Below are 22,345 nucleotides of genomic sequence, written 5' to 3' on the forward strand. Positions count from 1 at the left end.
ATGATGTTTTTAGCAGTTTTTTTTTTTTTTCCAAGTAGGCAAGGTTCTCTGTCTTCTTAGATGTACATGCAGATCAGTTTGATTTTCCAGCCAAGCTTCAAAGAAGAGATTACAGTTCAATTCTCTGTATTCTGAAAAGCTTCAAAGTTCACTCGCCAAGGATACTGATGAAGGTAAAGATTTTATCGAGACCTTTGTGTTTTTCTCAGATCTTTTAGTGGCCTAAAGGGGAAAACTAGGGTAAGTCAGAGCATATATAACTAGGGACTTCTGGTCACCACTACATGCTAAAAACCCAAACTTCCCTGAGTACTTGGAGCCAGGAAAGAAGCATGAAGTGGCTTGTGCTCCTCGGGCTGGTGGCCTTCTCAGAGTGCATAGTCAAGTATGTATGGGGACTGTAAGTCACATCATATTCCTTTCTCGGATTTTTGTTTCCATCTGATATTCTTCCAGCCATCAGGTTTAGAAGGGAATGGAATATTTCCCTAAGAGTCTTAAAATTCAACTCTTTCTTATTGATAAGTAACTTGCTAGAGGAACTGTGGATCCCAAGGTCTTGTTGTAGATTTGGGTTGCACAAATCTTGGGGTCCAGTCATGTCATGACCTATTGAAAATGCAACTCCTTGCAACTGTTCAGTGCATAGTCTATGCAGATGTCGATGTGGTCCTGTGGAATAGCATTTTTCTACATTTTATTCAACACATCCTCTTTTTTCCCTGTCTATTCCAGTGTGTATATGCCCATGTCTGCATCTCGGTATAACTATCATTTATCTCTCCATCTCTTTGGAAGTCACTGAGAGTGTATTTCTCTTTGTGTGGTATTCTTTTAATTTTTCATTTGACTCTTACTTCCTTCTCAAGCCTCAGAATTTCCCTTACTTGTTCCCTACATCTTGGATTCTTCTTTCAACTCTCTCTTCTCTTTCAACTTGGAGAAAGACACTCTTTTACACTGTTTTATATCGGACAAGCAGTGTGAACACAGTCAACTCAGAAAACTCTTGCATTTCAAATTGCTCTCTTGTAAAAGAGGATAAGAGTCCCCCTTCTACCTCCTTTCTTGAGGTTCTATGAGAATGAATGAGTGAGATGGCAACAGCAATGCTAATGGCTGTCATTGTTGAGACTTCATATTTATCAGGTACCTTATATCCATCACTTCACTTATCCCCAAGATATTTTATTTGGAGGGTTTGTATCATTACATTCCACCATTTTACCGAAGGGGAGACTGAGACACCACATGGTCATATGGCTTACCCAAGATTGCAGAACAGAACCTGTATTCAAATCTGTGTCTTTGCCATGGTATATGCATAAAATTCTGATAATAATGCACCTCATAAAAATGATTAGAAAATACACAGGGACATTACAATGACAGTTATACCTTAACACTGACAGCTAATTGTAGCATCTTCTTTGTTTTCTTTGTCGAATGCTCTGTGAAAGAATACCTCTAAGGAGAGTGAAGACCATGAGAAATACCGTCAGTGGAAAAAAAATGCTGAACAATTTCCTGAAGGAGCATGCTTACAGACTGTCCCAGATTTCTTTTCGTGGCTCATATCTAACTAGTCACCCACTGAGAAACATTAGAGATGTGAGTATTTTGGGAGGATGGTGCCCCACAGCGCCCCCTGGTGCTCTAGATTAGCACTGGGGCTCATCTGGAGGTGCCTGGTGGGATGTTGGTGTTGGGGTACCTGCAGGAGGCAAAGACACTGGAAAACAGAGATCCCACCCAGAGGAGAAGGCACTCTCATCCTCAACTGTTGGTCTTTGTGATTGGGCCTCGCAATTACCAGGTGGCAGGTAAACATCCATTTGTATGTCAAAGATGTGTCATTAGTTTGAGAGTGATTGTTCCTTCTGAACTAAGTGAGACACTCAGTTACAGATAAAGAGTGAACCATCACTTATCAAAAGGCAGAACCAACTGCAAAGCAATTGTGAATCCCCAGGTAGAGTAATTCAGTTTCCACAGATGCAAGAACCACAGTAGTAAAAAGTTACTGAATCTGTATTCTGAGTATGGCCATAAGAATAACTGTGGTTTCTGTTTTTAGATTAGAAAAAGGGCTTACTTTGTCTTCAGGATGTCTTAAAAAATGCCCATGCTAGCCTGAGACATAGGGAAAGAGTAAATACATGTCAAATTAAAGGGTCAACTGTTTGCTGTTGATTGGATGTGGTCTGAGTTTAGAGGGAGTGGCTGGGGTTGATCAAGAAGGACCTCCTAAAGAAGCGAGTGCTAAGGCTGGGTTTGAAGAGACTACAGAGTTTCTCAAATGAAGGCACCAGGACTTCCCTGGGTGTCCAGCGGTCCTGGGGGCCCAGTGGTTATGCCTCTGGGCTTTCCATGCAGGAGGTACCACTTCAAAGCCTGTTCATAGAGTCAATACCCTGCATACAATGTAGCACAAGAAAAATATATCAAATGCAGATACCTCTGTGACCAAAGTCTGTGAGCTGCACGGTGGTTAGAAAGTGATCTCAAGAGATATGTGCTTGTGATGGGTCTGTCAACATTTTCTATTTCTTCCTCATTCAGTTTTGGAAAGTTGTACTTTTCTAAGAATTTGTCCATTTCTTCCACGTTGTCCATTTTATTGGCATATAATTGCTGATAGTAGTCTCTTATGATCCTTTGTATTTCTGTGTTGTCTGTTGTGATCTCTCCATTTTCATTTCTAATTTTATTGATTTGATTTTTTTCCCTTTGTTTCTTGATGAGTCTGGCTAATGGTTTGTCAATTTTATTTATCCATTCAAAGAACCAGCTTTTCGCTTTGTTGATTTTTGCTATGGTCTCTTTTGTTCCTTTTGCATTTATTTCTGCCCGAATTTTTAAGATTTCTTTACTTCTACTAACCCTGGGGTTCTTCATTTCTTCCTTTTCTAGTTGCTTTATATGTAGAGTTAGGTTATTTATTTGACTTTTTTCTTGTTTTTTGAGGTATGCCTGTATTGCTATGAACTTTCCCCTTAGGACTGCTTTTACAGGGTCCCACAGGTTTTGGGTTGTTGTGTTTTCATTTTCATTCATTTCTATGCAAACTTTGATTTCTTTTTTGATTTCTTCTGTGATTTGTTGGTTATTCAGCAGCCTGTTGTTCAACCTCCATATGTTGGAATTTTTAATAGTTTTTCTCCTGTAATTGAGATCTAATATTACTGCATTGTGGTCAGAAAAGAGAGAAATACAAATCAAAACCACTATGAGGTAGCATTTCATGCCAGTCAGAATGGCTGTGATCCAAAAGTCTACAAGTAATAAATGCTAGAGAGGGTGTGGAGAAAAGGGAACCCTCTTACACTGTTGGTGGGAATGCAAACTAGTACCCCCACTATGGAGAACAGTGTGGAGATTCCTTAAAATACTGGAAATAGAACTGCCTGATGATCCAGCAATCCCACTGCTGGGCATACACACTGAGGAAACCAGAATTGAAAGAGACACGTGTACCCCAGTGTTCATCGCAGCACTGTTTATAATAGCCAGGACATGGAAGCAACCTAGATGTCCATCAGCAGTTGAATGGATAAGAAAGCTATGGTACATATACACAATGGAGTATTACTCAGCCATTAAAAAGAATACATTTGAATCAGTTCTAATGAGGTGGATGAAACTGGAGCCTATTATACAGAGTGAAGTAAGCCAGAAAGAAAAACAACAATACAGTATACTAACACATATATATGGAATTTAGAAAGATGGTAATGATAACCCTGTATACGAGACAGCAAAAGAGACACTAATGTATAGAACAGTCTTTTGGACTCTGTGGGAGAGGGAGAGGGTGGGATGATTTGGGAGAATGGCATTGAAATATGTATAATATCATATATGAAACGAGTCGCCAGTCCAGATTCGATGCACGATACTGGATGCTTGGGGCTGGTGCACTGGGACGACCCAGAGGGATGGTATGTGGAGGGAGGAGGGAGGAGGGTTCAGGATGGGGAACACATGTATGCCTGTGGCAGATTCATTTCGATATAAGGCAGAACCAATATAATATTGTAAAGTTTAAAAATAAAATTAAATTAAAAAAAAAAAAAGAGAGAGAGAGATATGTGACACCCAGAGGGAGGCATCAGTTTGGGAATAAAAGATAGTCAGTTCTGCACTAACCCACTCCCTCCTTCTCCCTGTAGTTGTTCTACGTGGGTAACATCACCATTGGAACACCCCCTCAGAAATTCCAGGTTATCTTTGATACAGGCTCATCTTTCTTGTGGGTGCCCTCCATCTTTTGCAACAGCTCAACCTGTTGTGAGTACAGACATCCCCATACCCGGACCATCTTTCACTTGTCCTGCCACCCTGTTTCCACCCTTGGCACCTGATGACACTCATCTCTTGTGTCTGCAGCTACACACGTTAGGTTCAGACATTACAAGTCTTCCACCTTCCGGCTTATCAATAAGACCTTCAGCATCATCTACGGATCTGGGAGAATTAAAGGAGTTGTTGTTCATGACACAGTTCGGGTAAGAGTGTAACAAATGCTGAGTCAGGACTGGCTATGGAGTGACCACTGCTTGCAAAACAGATGCAGGACCATCTGGCAGGACCCTTCCTAGCCTAACTCCCATAGATATTGTCCATCTTATCCACAGGATCATGTCTCTGGGGAGGCAGTGCCCATGGTGACACACAAGCAAACAAATTAGCTAACCCAGAGAGTGGCTTGAAGTGTGGACTTGCAGCTGCTCTGCCCATGAGCAGTTCAAGGTTCATTTTGCGAGGAGCAAGAAGAAGGGATAAAAGCACCCACTTTTATGTTCACTGAATGTTACAGGCACTTTCAGGTGATAACTGGTTTAATCGTGCAATAACCCCACACAGCAGTTACTCTGATTAGCTCATGAGACATATGAGGAAACTGAGGTGCAGACAGTAAGGGCCTTGCTGAGGGCACATATGTGGTATGTGGTGGAGTTAGGCTGGCATTTCAGGACTGAAGTTGCTGTGGGGTGTTTGGGGACAGGATAAAACTGATCTGGGGATCCTGGGGGCAGTCAAGGGCTTCAGGTATCCAGAGTGGGAAACGAGGCTCTGAGAAGTCAAGGGACCTGATAAATGAGTTCTCACTCTAGACGACCCTTAAGAGTCTAAGAAACCTATGGCTTCCCTCCCCCCAAATACTTGAGTAGTTCCCCTCTCTCTCTTTCTTTCTCATACACACTCACAGAAATATACACATATCTCCAAAAATGAATTCTCCAGGCAGTAATTTCACAGAATCGTGCAAGCAAGATTGTGTTTTTGGCTTCTGCCTTCCTGGACAGATGCAGAATCCACAGTACATTACAGAGAATGCAGTCCATTCCTGTCATTAGGTCACAGTGATGCCAAAGAGAAGGCTATCTTGCTCCTGATTGTTTTGTCTCTAAGGTGGTACCAATGAGACATGGCCTGACTCTTGGTTGCCCCACCTGGACAGAAGCCACCAGGCCAATTTGACTTACCTAGGTGGTGTTTTTCAGAGGGGCAGATGTTTTAAAATTCACAACCTCTCTAAAATGGAACCCAAATTCCCCTCCCAACTTGATCTACCATCTGTGGGACACCGAAGACAGAGGCCAGCCTCAATTCTTCTTTGAGGATCTAATGACAATGCACCCCAGCCCGGTCTTAGCCTCACTTTACATATCTGTAGGTGGGCACACTCTTCTCTCCCACAGATTGGGGACCTTGTAAGTACTGACCAGCTATTCGGTATTTGCATGGAAGAATCTGGTTTTGAGGGTGTAAGTTTTGATGGCATCTTGGGCTTGAGCTACCGCAACATATCCTTCTCTGGAGCCATCCCCATCTTTTACAAGCTGAAGAATGAAGTTGCCATTTCTGAGCCTGTTTTTGCCTTCTACTTGAGCAAGTAAGTCTGAGATGGACAATCTCTTTCTCCAAATTAGCTGTAAGATGCTTTCAGGTGCATGAAAATTATAGAACACTTGATAAAGAAATATCCTGAAAGATAATCTAACCCAGGATAACTATGGCCCCAGGCCCCAACTGGCTTCACCATGGCTTTAATAAATAAAATTTTATTGGAACACAACCCTACTCCTGGGCTCAAGACCAGTAACATGGTCCAGGGGAGTGAGTGCGGAGGAAGGCTAATGGAAGGAAACAGGAAACAAGTTGAAGGAAAAGGTATTATTTGCTTATGAATTTGATAAGGAAGGAAGGAGAAGGATGGTGGATATCTTTACTTCTTCGATAGAATTCCACTGGGAGCCCAGGACCAGCTACCCAATTTGTAGGAGCAAGTGAGAAGTGAAAGTGTGGGACACAAAAGTTTGGGACCCATTGTTCAAGAAATATTAGGCATTTCAAGACAGGGAGAGCAGAGATGGGGTCCCTTCTGAGTGTGCGGCCCTTTGGACAGTAGAGGTCACAGGCCAGTGGAGCCAAATCTGGGTGAACTGAACCCACACCCTTAGAAATCCCAGGCCTTGATTTTCCTGAAAAATGACAAGGTGGACAAGGGGAAACCAAAACACTTCAGCACCGTGTCCTCTGAGGGTGTTTGAGCACTCAGGTCCCTGGAGGCCCAGGGCTTCTTCAGAAGACATAGTGGGTGGAGCCCAACCAAGAGATTCAGCTTCTAACCTCCTCTGTGCCATTCACTAACCACTTACAGACCTCAGTCTGGATCTCAATCGCTCCTAGACACTATTTCTGCATCTCTACGTGGGGACCTTATTAGAGCCTTGATGGGTGGACAAGCACAGCTCTCAGACAGTGCTGCTGTTACTGTCCTCCAAGGATTCCCCCCCTCACTTCTCTCTACAGAGACAAACAGGAGGGCAGTGTGGTGATGTTTGGTGGGGTGGACCACCGCTACTATGAGGGAGAGCTCAACTGGGTATCATTGATCAAAGCAGGTGACTGGAGTGTACACATGGACCGGTAAGCCTCTCCATCTGAGGGTCAGCCCAAGTGATGCTCCCACTACTGTACATGGACACAGGCAGACACACAAATGCATTCTCAGACACACAGTCACAAAGACATATACATCACCTTCAACAACACAGACAGACACACAGACATATGGAAACACACAAGCAGACACATATAAACATACACAGAGACACATAAAAGCATGCATAGCTAGTCAGAGACACACAAGCACACACAGAGACACATAGAAACACACATACAAACAAACACACAAGAACATAGATACAAAAACAACCCATGGGTTCCTAATCCCCAGGCCTTCTGAGCAAGGCTCTGACCAGGGTCCTAAAAGGGTCCAGAGAGGTCTGTGCAGCTAGGAGAGGGCTGAACCCCCTGCCCTTTGAGGTGGGGAGCATGGTTAAAGGACTCTACAGTGTGTTGAATAGAGGATCAGGGAGAATTTCACCAGCCTGAACAGAGTTATGATAAGATGACCAACTGTCCAGGGCTACCTAGGACACAGGAAGTTCTCAGTACAGATAAATGTCAGTTTAAAAACAGGGACAGTGAGAAAATGGGGAAACCTGGTCTTCTTAGTGAGCAGCTACCCATCAGTGGAGAGAGGTGGGCTGCAGTCTTAAGATGTGAAAACAACTAATAAAAAGACACCCCGCATTGTTGGGCACACAGTGGGACCGGGGCTATTACTGAGAATCAGGAAGGTGGGATGCAGGAGTGAGCTGAGGACAAGAGGCATAATTGATAGGATTCTGTGTGATACCCTCAGACAAAAGCTGACCTATCCTTTGGAGTTTCTGTGGCCTAGTCATGTATTTCCTTGCCAGGGTCTCAGGGTTTGAGCTGCTTGTAGGAGCAGTGCTGGGAGACACCATCTCCCAGAGGAGCCCCTCTCTCCCCCTACTATGAGAATCTGCTGCCCCTGGGAATCTATCTTCACTCTGTGTGTGACCGGTTATTTGTTCCCCACCAGATACAGCTCTCTGGAGGTTTCTTATTGTTTCTCAGTCTTCATTCACTCAATGAACAGACAAGCATTGGGCATCCACTGTGTGCCAGGCACTTTAGGGAGCCAAGGAGAATAAAACTCACTCTCACGTCTAAGAAGGCAGATGTACATGAAGTGACGCGCCCACATAGTGAATTGTGACTTTGGTACATGCTAGACATGAGGAGGAGAAGGCAATGGCAACGCACTCCAGTACTTTGCCTGGAAAATCCCAGGGACAGCTGAGCCTGGTGGGCTGCCCTCTATGAGGTCCCATAGAGTTGGACATGACTGAAGTCAGTTAGCAGCAGCAGTAGCAAACATGAGGAGGGGTCTACAGAGAGTGACCAAGATATGAGACTAATAAACATCGAGGGAAAGACTTCACGAAAATAATACAATTAAAGTGGAATCTGGAAGAGGAGAAGAAATTTGCTAGTCAAAGGGGAGTGGAGTCTTCTAGGAAGGAAGACCAGCTTGTCTCAAGGTACAAAAGATCCTGGTGTGTTCAAGTACTGCATTCGAGGATGTCAAGAAAGGTGCTGTGTCAAGATTAAAGGAAAAGAGGGCAAAAGACAAAGGGCTATTTATGAGACAGTAGAGAAGGGGACAACTCTGGAGAGACTCACAGTGACCTTGATGCCCGCTTTCTTCCATTGTCTCTCAGCATCTCCATGAAAAGAAAGGCTATTGCTTGCTCCGATGGCTGCAAGGCCCTTGTGGACACTGGGACATCAGATACCGCAGGACCAAGAAAACTGGTCAATAACATACAGAAGCTTATGGGTGCCACACCACGGGGTTCCAAGGTGAAGGGTCATGCCCCAGGGTCACTCCCAGTCTCCACACACAACAAGGAACTCCAGGGCCAACCTCTCACCCTCTCTCTCTAACAGTACTACATTTCATGTTCTGCGGTCAATACCCTGCCCTCTATTATCTTCACCATCAATGGCATCAACTACCCAGTGCCAGCTCGAGCCTACATCCTCAAGGTGAGGGGACAATACTGAGGGTTGGTTCTCAAACTGGAACTTGCAGGAACCCTTGGGCTGCTGCTGGGAGGAGGGCGCCCTCTGGAGGCCATGTCACACCATTGCAGATGCTGCTGAGCCCTGTGGCTGGGCCAGTACCTCCCACAAAACCAATAACTTGAAAAGTAAGGGCTGTGTGGGACACTGATCTTCCTGAAATAAATGTGGAGATGCTACACCATATGGCATGGTGGGAGTCACAAGGAGAGGGGAACACTAAGGTCGTCAGTCCTCAAAGAGCTTCAATTCAATCTGAACACATAGGTGCATGAACATGAAAGCCAGCTCTAGCAGTCCCTGAAATAGGCCATGTTACAAGAAGAATGGCTGGGGACAGTCCCAGTGTGATGTCCCAGCATAAGTTAACAGTGCCCCTTCCCTTCTCAAACTTCTCGTGGTTTGGATGATAAATTGCATGGTCAGCCTTGCTCTTGGCTGCATCTCCCCATTGCTCTGGCCAGGTGCCTCCTTTGTGAATTGGGGTACCTGTCCCCTCTGTGTGGAGGTTGGATCCTAAGTTGAATAAAGGGTGCACAGTGACTGCTCAGCCCCGGCACAGGGTGGAGGCTTCATGTTAGCTCCCCACGACAGTTCAGAGCAGGCTGAAGGGCTCAAAGAAGGCTTTGAGGAAGAGAGGGAATTTCAGGAATTCTAAAACCACAAAATCATTGAGCCATAGGGAGGGTTGCTTGGTTCTAAGCAAAACTGCACTGGATTCTATGCAAATGGCATCTCAAGGTGGTCTGCACTGGGTCACTGGGGACTTACTCGGGGTGATGAGGGCTACAGACTGATCAGTGGGGATGGGGAACCAGAGTAAGTTACCCACCCAAGCCTGGAGTGTCCAAAGAGGATGAGTGCGGGTGGAAGGAGGCTTCTCAGAGTTCCTGAGTAAGTCTTCAAGAACTGTTGCGGGCTCTGCTCTATTTAACATGGATAACCAACAATGAGTTATTTTGTAGCACAGGGAACTCCCCTCAGTTTTATGACAGCCTGGTTGGGAGGTGTGTCCTTGGGACCAGGATACCTGGATACACATGGTTGAGTCCTGTTACTGTCCACCTGAAACTCAGAATATTGTTAATCAGCTATACTCCAATACAAAAAAACTTTTTAAATAAAGTATGGATTGTGGGGATGCAGGAGGAGAACCAGCATTCTCTGCAGAGAAAACAAGGAGCAGGAGTCAAAAGAAAAGAAACAGGGAGTGAGGGGAACTATGGACACACTTATTCTTTTCTAAAAAATTATATTGAAGTGTGGCTAATCTTCAGTGTTGCATTAAGTTCTGCTGCACAACAATGTGACTCAGTTATACACATAAAAATATATTTTTCTTATTCTTTTTCATGTGGTTTGTCACTGAATATTGAATATAGTTCCTTATGCTCTACAGTAGGACTTTGTTGTTTTTCATTCCTCTGTTTCCCCAACTCCCAGTCCTCCACTCACCACACCCTTCCTCATGACAACCTCATGTCTTGGCGCTCTTTGCTTTTGGATTAACTCTCATATCCCCTGCTGCTGAGAAAACCCCTTGATACTTACCAAAAGAGGGAAATAAAACAAAGAATTTTGCTGGGTCTGGATATTGGGGGAAGTCACCGGTAAGGGCTCATGCTGACTGGTGCAAGTGTCTGACTCCCCCAGGATGATAGAGGCCGCTGCTATACCAACTTTAAAGAGCACCGATTCAGTTCATCTACAGAGACCTGGATCCTGGGTGCTGTCTTCCTTAGGCTGTATTTCTCAGTTTTTGATCAAGCAAATGACAGGATTGGCCTGGCCCGTGCAGTGTAAATGCTTGGAGTGGTTCAGGAATCAGTAAATCGCTCCTAACACACATTCACTCACACTTTGGGCACTCCTGCCCAGGATGCTGGTGAACTGTATTTGGTGGTCTGTACACCCTATTCTCAGTAAAGAATAAAGGGTTTCACTCTTAATGGTGCTGAAACAAATGGTTGCCTCTGTTTGTGTCTGGGAGTGAAGGATCTAGAACCAAGTCTGAATCAAAATTGAGAGGAGCCTTACTCCAAGTGGCTTCAAGAAAAACGGAGACTCATTGAAATGATTCTGGGCGTCCAGGATACAAGAATCAGAGCAAAAACAAAGATCTCAGTGACTAGACCCAAGAAAGAAGAAGTCATCAATTCTCTCACCTTCGCTCTTTCCCTTCAGTTTACTTTGATGGTCTTAGCCTGGCAACTTTTTTCCTTAAGGCTTCTACACCTAGTGAGGGAATCCAAGCTACCTGCCCTAAGGTTTTAAATCCTGAAAGCATCACCCAGTAAGGAAAGAAGATTGCAGACATCAGAGTTCAAAGGTGTTCTCTGAATGACTCTCCGCAGATCTCATGTACACCCCTAGATCAGCCATCCTGGCAGAGACATGGGGTCCTATGACTGGCTTTACATGGTCTTTGGTCCTGACTCAGCAGCACACATAATTGTCAATTTCCTCCAGAGCTACATGACTGAAGCTGGGGAGAGGCAGCCCCAAGGATAGTGACTGAGGGATGGTCTAGGCCATGGAAGAGTTTGTGATGACCCACCAACTCCACCACCTCCTCATTTGGAGGAATTATAAGGGGTAATGAAACAGACTCTCTTCATCCCATCTCAGATGATCTTATCACTGGAGGGCTTCACCTCCAGGGGAGTTTAGATGAGGTACTTCATGCAGAGCTGGTTCCCTCTTGTTCCCACAACCCAGTCACCAGCTCTCTGCCACATACGCCTGCTCTTCCTTTACAGTCCCACTTGGTAATTGGTGGCCACAGTGGATCCCTGAGCCATCCCCCTCCTCCAGGGTCCAGAATGCCCCTTCCTTGGCCTCCAATGCTGCTGGGGAGAATGCAACGCATGTATCGGGGGACTCAGGTTACACAGAGCCTTCGGCCTTTCTGAGCTTCCTCCAGGGGTGGAGCTACAAAATATTTGCTTGGAGCTGCTATGGTTAGGCACATTTGAAGTGGAAGCATCTGTTCTTTCCACCTGGAGGCCCTCAGTAGATGCCTCAGCTGAGACAGTAGGTGTCAGAGGTTGATTTGCTTTCAGATTGACTGGTTTGATCTTCTTGTTGTATAAGGCACTCTCACGAATCTTCTCAAGCACCACAGTTCAAAACCTCAATTCTTTGGCATTCACCCTTTCTTATGGTCCAGATTGCACATCTGTACATGATTACTGGAAAAATCATAGCTTTGACAATAGAGACCTCTGCAGCAAAGTGAGTCTCTGCTTTTTAATACACTCTGCAGTTTTTACATAGCCTTTCTTCCTTCCAAGGAGCAAATGTCTTTTAATTTTGTGGCTGCTGTCAAGGTCCATAGTGATTTTGGAGCCCAAGAAAATAAAATCTGCCACTGCTTCCACTTTTCCCTCATTTATATGCCATGATGTGGTGGGATCAGTTGCCATGAATGTTGAGTATATTTTTGTGAATAGTTGTTTGAATGTTGAGTTTTAAACCAGTTTTTGCATCTCCTCTCCTCACCAAGAGGTTCTTTAGTTATTCTTTGCTTTCTGCTATTAGGGCAGTGTCATCTTCATATCTGTCGATGTTGATATTTCTCCCAGCAATCTTTATTCCAGCTTGGGATTTATGCATTCCAGCATATCGAATGATTTATCCTATATAGAAATCAAATAACCTGAGTGAGAATGTACACCTTGTCATGCTTCTTTCCCCCTTGTAAATCTTTCAGGTGTTTTGTGTTTGATTCTAAGTGCCGCTTTTTGAGCTACATACCGACTTTTCAGGAGACATGTAAGGTGATCTGGTACTCCCATTTCCTTAAGAATTTTCCACAGTTTGTTGTGGTCCACACAGTGAAAGGCTTTATAATAGTCAGTGAAGCAGATGGAAATGTTTTCTGGGATTCCCTTGCTTTCTCTATGATCCAATGGATGTTGGCAATTTGATCTCTGGTTCCTCAAACCAGTTTGTACATCTGGAAGTTTTCAGTGTATGTAGTGTTGAAGCTTAGCTTGAAGGATTTTGAGAATTACCTTGCTAGCAAGTGAGATGAGTGCAATTGCATGATAGGTTGAACATTCCTTAGATTTGCCTTTCTTTTTGATTGGAATGAAAACTGACCTTTGCCAGCACTGTGGCCACTGATGAGTTTTCCAAATTTGATGACATATTGAATGCAGCACTTTTACAGCCTCATTCTTTAGGATTTTTAAGTAGCTCAGCTGGAATTCCATCACCTGTCCTATCATTGTTCATAGTGATGCTTCCTAAGGCCCACTTGACTTCATACTCCACTATATCGAGCTTTACATGAGTGACCCAAGCATCATCACTATCTGGGTCTTTATGACCGTTTTTGTACAGTTCTTCTGTGCATTCTTGCCACCTCTTCTTAATCTCATCTGCTTCTGTTAGGTCTTTGACTTTTCTGTCCTTTATTGTGCCCATCCTTGCATGAAGTGTTCCTCTGGTAGCTCCAATTTTCCTGAAGCAATCTATACACTTTACAGTTCTATTATTTTACTCTAATTCTTTCAGTGTTCACTTATGAAGACTTTCTTATATCCTCTTGCTATTCCATAAGGTATATCTTTCCCTTTCTCCTTTGCCTTTCACTTCTCTTATTTTCTCAGCTGTTTTTAAGGCCTCATCAGGAAACCCCTTTTCCTTCTCACTTTTTGGGGATGATTTTGGTGACCACTTCTTGTACAATGTTACAAACCTCCATCCATGGTTCTTCCGGCTTCCAGACCTAATCCCTTGAATCTATTTTTCATGTCCACTATCAAATTATCAGGGATTTGATTTAGGTCATAGCTGAATGTTCTACTGCTTTTCCTTACTTACTTCAATTTAAGCCTGAATACTGCTTGCTTCTGCACAAGCATCGTTGCCACATAACCACCCACCACTCCCACTGGATGTGGAGCAAAAACACACCATTTGAGGACTCTTACCCTGGGTTTGTGGCTTTTCATGTGCTTAGCTGTGTGACCTTGATAAAGTCCCTTAACCTCAGTATTCTCATCAGGTCAATGGGCACAATGATGATAATTCCACCTCTAGATGCATGTGTGCCTGCTAAGAACAGGTGGCCCTGAGATGGCTTATTGGGTTCCTGAGTCTGGAACAAATATGAATTATTCTGCCACGTGGAGAGAAGGAAATCTTCTATTTAGAGGTTATGGCTGCCATCCCCAAGGCTAAATATGGATTCAAGCCAAATGACATCTATCTCTGAACCCTGACCTAGAACTCTGACTGTGCCAAAGCTTCTGTTTTCTGGGCCCCCAAAAGAGCTAATGATTACAGGCTCCGATTGCTCCCTTCCCAGCCTTACCAGTCAGCCTTTCCCTGTCAACTACTTCTAGCCTGAAATCACACTGCAAGGAGAGATCTAAGACTTTTCGTCTCTTTTCGGTTTCCCACATCTCCAGCGTAGCAAGCAGTAGCTGTTAGGGCTACTTGTCATAGCAACAGCTATGGCAACCTGTAGAGTCCAATCTCAGCCTGTTAAATGAAACTGTCCCCATTTGGCCCTTCATGTTTAAATTGCATACAGTTGCCTTAGAAACCTTCCTATGCTTGCTGTTTAACAACCAAATATGTATGGATTTGATCTGGTTTTCTTTCTCAAGAATGATTCCAACCATGCAATGAAGTACCCAAACATTTAGTCATCTAACTACTCACAGGAATTTACAAAAGCAAACCACCCATCCATTTCTTGCTTGCCTCAAAACAACATGGAAGTGATTTGCTGAAACAATGTGATAGATTGGCATGTACACGCCAGAAGGGACACTTTTTCTGGTTTCGTTTTCCACCTAGTGCAGAATGTCTACCACAAGCTTCGTCCTGCAGCAGCTGGTCACCTGGTTTTTTCAGACTCACCCCACTCCAGATCCCTTCAACATCCCTCAGTAAAATCTAGAGAACAAACTCAGTCAAAGCTCTCTTTCCTGCATAAAAAAATTTTGTTTTTTAGAAAACAATACTTGGTAACATAGTCAAAATTTTGTGCTCCTTGCCTTGGATTCAAGGACCTGCACCACAGGATGGGAAGCCTCCCCATCCAGCTAAGGCTTTCTCTACTCCAACCAGGACCAGAGCCCTCACTGGACCCTGTGTCCTCACTGGTATCATTCAGTTGCTAAGTCATGTCTGACTTTTTGTGATTACATGTTCGACAACAAAACAGGCTTCCCTGTCTTTCACTATTTCGTGTAGTTTCCTCAAATTCATGTCCTTTAAGTAGGTGATGCCATCTCACAATCTCATCCTTTTATTCCCTCTCCTTCTGCCCAAAATCTTTCCCAGCATCAAGGTCTCTTCCAAAGAGCTTGGTCTTGACATCATTGGCCTAAGTGTTGGAGCTTCATCTTCATCATCAGCCCTTCCACTGAATATTGCTCTATCACTTAAAAACAAAACTCATGTTTCCAATCACCTAACAATATTGACCATTGATAAAGTTTAATAGAAGTGGGATCTAGTCATCTGGGAAATCCCAGCACTGCCACCCTGCCTTTCTCTTACCATTCTCTCCACCTGGCATAGAATTGCTTCCCTAGAGCTTCTCCAGCTTGAAATGGCCTGCTGACCCAAAATTGTCAGCTATCCAGGAACTGTTCTTTCCTCCTTCCTTAAAGAATTCTGCCTGCTCCCTGATTGTCCTCTGTACATCAGTTCAGTTCAATCTCTCAGTCAAGTCCAACTCTTTGCTATATCATGGAGTGCAGCTTGCCAAGTTTCCCTGTCTATCACCTACTCCCAGAGCTTGCTCAAACGCATGTTCATCAAGTTGATGATGCCACCCAACAATTTTGTCTTCTGTCTTCAACTTTGTCTCCTGCCTTTAATCTTTCCCTGTATTGGGGTCTTTTATAATTAGTCATTTCTACCCATCAATTGTCCAAAGTGATGGAGGTTCAGCTTCAGCATCAGTCCTTCCAATGAATATTCAGGACTGATTTCCTTTAGGATGGACTGGTTGGATCTCCTTGCAGTCCAAGGGACTCTCAAGAGTCTTGCCCAACACACAGTTCAAAAGCATCAATTCTTTGGTACTCAGCTTTCTTTATGGTCCAACTCTCACATCTGCTCAAGACTTCTGGAAAAACCATAGCTTTGACTATACAGACCTTTGCTGGTAAAGTAATGTGTCTGCTTTTTAGTATACTGTCAAGGTTTTTCATAGCTTTTCTTCCAAGGACCAAGTGTCTTTTTTTTTTTTTTTCACAGCTGTAGTCACTATCTACAGTGATTTTGGAGCCCAGGGAAATAAAGTATGTCACTGCTTTCATTGTTTCTCCAAGTATCTGCCATGAAATATTGGAACTGGATGCAGTTATCTTCTTTTTTTGATCTGTACATACCTAATCAAGACCATCCCCAAAAAAATGAAATGCAAAAAGGCAAAATGGTTGTCTGAGGATACCTTAAAAATAACTTAGAAAAGAAGAGACACAAAAGGCAAAAGATAAAAGAAACACATACCAATCTGAATGCAGATTTCCAAGCATAGCAAGAAGAGATTTTTAAAAAGCCTTGCTAAGTGATCAGTGCAAAGATATAGAGGAAAAAATAGAATGGGAAAAACCAGAGATCTGCTCAAGAAAATTAGAGGTATGGAACGATCATTTCATGCAAAGATGGACCAAATAAAAGACAGAAATGGCATAGACTTAAGAGAAGCAGAATATATTAAGAAGAGGTTGAGAGAATATTAGAAGAACTATACAAAAAGGATATAATTGACCCAGAAAACCACGATGGTGTGATCACTCCCTTAGAGCTGGACATCCTGAAATGTGAAGTCAATAGGGCCTTAAGAAGCATCGCTACGAGTAAAGCTAGTGGATGTGATGGAATTGCAGTTGAGCTATTTCAAAGCCTAAAATATGATGATGTTAAAATGCTGCACTTAATAGGCTAGCAAATTTGAAAATTCAGCAGTGGCCACAGGACTGGAAAGGTCGATTTCCTTGCAATTCCAAAGAGAGGCAATTTCAAAGAATGTTCAACTACCAAACAGTTGCACTCATCTCACATGCTACCAAAGTAATTTCTCCAATCAAGTCTTCAACAATACATGAACTGTGAATTTCCACATGTTTAAGCTGGATTTAGGAAAGGCAGAAGAACAAGACATCAAATTGACATCCTTAGTTGGATCATAGAGAAAGCAAGAAAATTCCAGAACTATACCTACTTCTGCTTTATTGACCATGCAAAAGCCTTTGACTGTGTGGATCACAACAAACTGTAGAAAACTTATGGAGATTGGAATACCAGACCATCTTACCTGCCTTTTGAGAAATCTGTGTGCAGGTCAAGAAGCAACAGTCAGAACTCAACATGCAACAACAGAGTGGTTCCAAATCAGGAAAGGAGTACATAAAGGCTGTATATTGTCACCCTGCTTATTTAAATTATATGCTGAGTACATCATGTGAAATGCCCAACCGGATAAAGCACAAGCTGGAATCACGTTTGCTGGTAGAAATATCAATAACCTCAGATATGCAGAAGTCACCACTCTCATGGCAGAACTTGAAGAGAAACTAAAGAGCCTCGTGATGAAAATGAAAAAGGAGAGTGAAACATCTAGCTTAAACTCCACATTCAGAAAATGAAGATCATGGCATTTTGTCCCATCACTTCATGGCAAATAGATGGGGAAACAATGGAAACAGTGAGATACTTTATTTTGGGGGGCTCCAAAATCACTGCAAATGATGACTGCATCCATGAAATTAAAAGATGCTTGGTTGTTTGAAGAAAAGCTATGACAAGTCTAGCAGCATTTTTTAAAGCAGAGACATTACTTTCCTGAAAAAGTTCAGTATAATCAAAGCTATGATTTTTCCAGTTTTCATGTATGGATGGCACATTTGGAGCATAAAGAATGGTGAGTAATGAAGAATTGAAGGTTTTGAACTCTGGTGTTGGATAAGACTCTTGTGAGTCCCTTGGACTACAAAGAGATCCAACAATCCATGCTAAAGGAAATCAATCATTAATATTCATTGGAAGGACTGATGCTGAAGCTGAAACTCCAATAATTTGGCCAACTGATGTGAAGAACTTACTCATTGGAAAAGACCCTATTACTGGGAAAGGTTGAAGGCAGGAGGAGAAGAGGATGACAGAGGATGAGATGGTTGGATGGCATCACTGACTCGATGACATGAGTTTGAGCAAGATCCAGGAGTTGGTGAAGGACAGAGAAGCCTGGCGTGCTGCAGTCCATGGGGTTGCAAAGAGTCGGACATGACTGAGCGACTGAAGTGAACATACCCCATAGTAAATGCTATTTGTAACTGTCATGTTTCTCCAGCAAGACGGGGCTCCCCAAAGCCCCATATCCCTAGTTAGCCTGCACCCATGCACAGAAGTCACTGCCTAGCATTCACAAGGCATTCAGTGAGTTCTGATTGCAGGGGAACCTCCATTTTGGTCAACATAAAGGAGTAAATGACACATTTATCCTCCTATCTCAAACAACATGAAAGTAGATGAGATAAATAAAAGAGCAGTTTTTTACATCAAATTTCAGGCAGCAGAGAATGGATTCCTGAAGCAGGGAGCAAGCAAGGTGAGTTCTACAATTGCCCCAACTCTAGAAATAGTTTCCAACACCTACATGGAAGGGCTATCTAGGCAGAGACAAAGGTCTCCTCAAGAAGAGAGATTTGAGACTCTAGATAGTTAGAGTTCACAGGAGAGAGCTACACACAGAGAACTGTGTGAGTGTACAGGTGATACCCTTCCAGTTTTCAGCAGAGAGTTGATAGTACTGGTCAGGATTATAAGGAACAATCCTTGAGTTTCAAATTGCTCCAAGTCTATTGGTGTCCATACCCACCAGCATGGAAATTACTCATAATTCCCATGACATCAGTATGGCCCTGAAGACAATATTGCCTTACTAATGGGGAATAGTAAATCTGGTCTAGGCTGGTGTTATATCAGCCAAAAAACCTGGACAGCAAGCCTTCAAAAAATACAATTGTTTCAAATAAATTAAAAGTGTTTGCAAACAGTGCCAGGAATAATTTATAAAAATTAAGAATATCCAGCATCCAAAGGGTAAAATTTGCCATGTCCATACATCTGTGTTTCCTTTGCTGTCTTGCATACAAGATTATCATTACCATCTTTCCAATCCAATATCCAATTTAAAATTTCCATATTAATTGTGAAAATATTTGTCCTAGATCAATCCAAATATTGTAAAGTAATTATCCTCTACTTAGGATAAATACATAAATTTAAAAAGAAAAAAATTTCCAATGTGTAAAGAAGCAAGGAAATATGTATAATGAGGGAAAATCAATTAGTAAAAACACAGTTAAAATATACATCACATAATTAGCAGGGGAGGACATTAAAATGCTTCCTGGAATAATAATCTTTATAGTCATGAAGATGAAGAATATTGAGTGTGTTAAATACAGACATGGAAAATAGAAATGAAAAGACTGTGGGAAAAAATTTAATTGTGCCTCACAGAAATTTGAAACAACTTTAATACCACTGAAATATATGAGAATGGAATTCCACAGGAAATGAAAGAAGGATAATAGAGAAAAGAATTTCATAATGACTTGCTGAAAATTTTCCAGATATGATGAACGCTTTAAACCCATTAACACAGAAGTTCAATTAATTCAAGGACAAGAAATAGGACAACTGTTCAAAGGTACATGAAAATTCATTGTTTAAAACAATCAACCAAAGAAATGTAACCAGAAGGAAAAACAGACATAGTAGAACAAAAAATGGGAACGACAGCAGATTAGGCATATGAAACAATGTTAGTCAGAGGACACTGGCACCACATCTTAAAATGCTGAGAAATATAATTGACTCAGAATTTTATACCCAAGAAAAATACATATCAAAAACAAGATAAAATACTTTCTAAGATGTACAACAACTATGAGACTGCATCACCACCAACAGACAAATGTAAGAAGAAATGTTTTTTTAAAAGGCCTCAAATGTGAGATCTGTATAATTCTAGCCATATCAGTCCTTCAAAAGACCTTGATCAGGAGAAACTAATATTAAAGTATAAATAGTCATTGTGTTTCTACATACTTCTATAAAATGTTGCTAACTCCTCAGTACTGGATATTGTAATGCTGGTGGATTAGGTGGAGAAGTGATGTGAACAGAAGTACGGAAGGTGAGACAGGTAGGTCAGAATGTGAGGTAACAAAAACAAGGTATTTAGAAACTGAAGTGAGAGAGATTTGGGACCTGAGTTGAAAAAGCAGTTTTCAAACCAAATTGAGTCATGTGGTATATATAATCCTCATTTTAGTCCTAAGAAGATCTCTACTGACCAGACTGTCTTTTTTTTTTTTTTCTGAGCACAGTTCAGATCCATCCAGCTGTCTCTCATTGAAGCTCCTTCCTCCTGGCTCCCACACTGTGCCCAGCTGTTCAGACTAATATATACAGAAAAGGTTTGTTCTTTAAGGCAGACACTGCTGGCTGCCTGCAAAATGGTCTATTCTCTGCTTATTTTTCAAAACTGAAAATAATGTGTTATATAGCCATAAGCCTAGTACTACAGGACTGCATTTCCTACCCGTCCGTGCTCTTGGTCATGACTGGTGGCTGAGATGCAAGCAGACCTGTAAGAGGGATTTCTTGGAAAACTGCTTTAAAGGAGCTGATTTAGCTGAGAGATGAGTCTCTTCCCTTCCTTACCTTCTTCCTAACTGTTCCCTGGATTTTAGTTGTGATGGCTGGAACTCCTGCAGTTGTGTTGGACAATCATGTAACGTTGGAGATAGATACCACCCAATCTCTCACTGGCTCACCTCCAGCTTTGTTCCAGTGGGAGAGAAAAATCAAGTTTATCTTGCTAAAGTTATGGTTGTTTTAGTTTTTTGCAATGCACATCCAAACTAATCCTGATAATACTATGTGTTTAATATGATATAAGCTTATTATTTTGTTGGGTTTAGTGAATATATTTATATTTTACATTTCTCTTATTTTTTATCTTATAAATTGATTCATCAACCACAGGTATATCTAAATTTTATAACTGCAAAATTATTATTATAATCATACTTTTATATAGATTTTGCATTTTTATACTTTCTTATCTTCTTTCCTTTCTTGTTTTCTCCATATTTTTAGAGCCTTGGCCATTTCCTCGCCTATAACCTCATCCATATCTATATCTGCAGACCAAAACAGGCTGAAAGCTGTCTGGGGAGAACCAAAGAAGAATTCATTAGAGGGACATGAATGAAGGGTGGTGGCCCTTGTTACTCATCATGAATGTTCTGTAGTAGGATCACATTCCCCTGCCCTTCTGTGGACCCACCACCCCTAGGTTTTCCACGACCATGGAAGATACTTCGGCCAGTGAAATTTGAGTAGAGGTGATATGTCACTTCCAAATGGAAGTATTATTTTCTGTCCCACTAGCTGGAATGCAGATGTAATGACAGGAGCTGGAGCAGCCATGTTAGACCAGAGGTAAGTAGCACAGGTGGAAGATATAACAAGAAAGAAGTGGGTCCCCATTTCTGTGGAGAGACCTGCACTAAGATTATATTAAAGACAATTGAAATTGTATTGTATTTAAGACAATGTTATTTAAGGTTCAATTACAGTAGTTGAACCTGTAACCTAACACTCAGAATAAGTGATCTTTGTGTTAGCCTTGTCTTGACATTAGAGTCTCGTATAATAAGACAAGATCTACTGACATATACTTCCAAGTGAGTCAAGTGTCAGCCTGCCCTCTGAAAGCTGTGGTCTACTGTGGGTTTCATAAACTCAAGCAAGAACAAAGCAACATGGTGGGGACAGCTTCAAGATGCTGTAGGAACACTTGGGAGGGGAACCTAAATCAGTCCTGTTCTCAGGAGGTTACTTGAAGTAGCGGACAATCTTCTATTGGTCTCCTTAAAAATAGGCCATGGTGTCAGTTTCATGTAAAAGTGACGTATTTCAAATTCCTTCCAGAGTGTTTTCCCTTTTGATCCAGTGCTTAAGATACGCATTTGAGACATGGCTTGGGAAGATTTCAAAAGCCCCAGGGCAACAAAACCAGCGGGCCACAACTACTGAGACTGAGTGCCCTAGACCCCGTGATCTGCGTCAAGAGAAACACAGTATTGAAAAGCCAGTGTACTGCAATTACAGAGTAGCCCCAGTTCGCTGCAAATAGAGAAGTTCTGAGCAGCAATGAAGTCTTAGTGCAGCCAAAATTTATATATATATATATATATATATATACATACATATATATATATATATAAATTAACAATAACACAAGAATTGTGGGAAACGTTAATATCCCACTCACACCCATAGATAAATCAACTAAACAGGTAAATAACCAGGAAACACAAACTTT

General features: G+C 42.2%; 1 protein-coding gene across 3 annotated transcripts; it reads left to right on the plus strand.

The window, feature by feature from the left end:
- Window positions 1-284: 284 nt before the first annotated feature.
- Window positions 285-10,770, plus strand: LOC129653649 (pregnancy-associated glycoprotein 1-like). Of its 3 annotated transcripts, XM_055583384.1 has the most exons (9): window positions 285-385; window positions 1,461-1,611; window positions 4,173-4,290; window positions 4,390-4,508; window positions 5,706-5,899; window positions 6,820-6,936; window positions 8,604-8,745; window positions 8,833-8,931; window positions 10,621-10,770. In XM_055583384.1, exons 1-9 carry the CDS (start codon window positions 285-287, stop codon window positions 10,768-10,770), a joined length of 1,191 nt encoding a protein of 396 aa, XP_055439359.1. The 3 variants fall into 3 exon arrangements, with proteins under 3 accessions (XP_055439359.1, XP_055439360.1, XP_055439361.1); XM_055583385.1 differs by lacking the exons at window positions 4,173-4,290; window positions 5,706-5,899 and having other exon boundaries at window positions 285-400; XM_055583386.1 differs by lacking the exons at window positions 4,173-4,290; window positions 5,706-5,899; window positions 8,833-8,931 and having other exon boundaries at window positions 285-400.
- The last annotated feature ends 11,575 nt before the right edge of the window (window positions 10,771-22,345 follow it).

The sequence above is a fragment of the Bubalus kerabau genome, chromosome 5, assembly GCF_029407905.1.
Source record: "Bubalus kerabau isolate K-KA32 ecotype Philippines breed swamp buffalo chromosome 5, PCC_UOA_SB_1v2, whole genome shotgun sequence".
NCBI classification, from domain to species: domain Eukaryota; kingdom Metazoa; phylum Chordata; class Mammalia; order Artiodactyla; family Bovidae; genus Bubalus; species Bubalus kerabau.

Excerpts from the sequence above, each read along its gene's own strand:
- LOC129653649 (XM_055583384.1), top strand. The coding sequence starts at position 285 with ATGCTAAAAACCCAAACTTCCCTGAGTACTTGGAGCCAGGAAAGAAGC. Across the intron at positions 4,291-4,389 it reads TTGCAACAGCTCAACCTGTT|CTACACACGTTAGGTTCAGA; the intron begins GTGAGTACAGAC and ends TTGTGTCTGCAG. Across the intron at positions 8,932-10,620 it reads CTCGAGCCTACATCCTCAAG|GATGATAGAGGCCGCTGCTA; the intron begins GTGAGGGGACAA and ends TGACTCCCCCAG.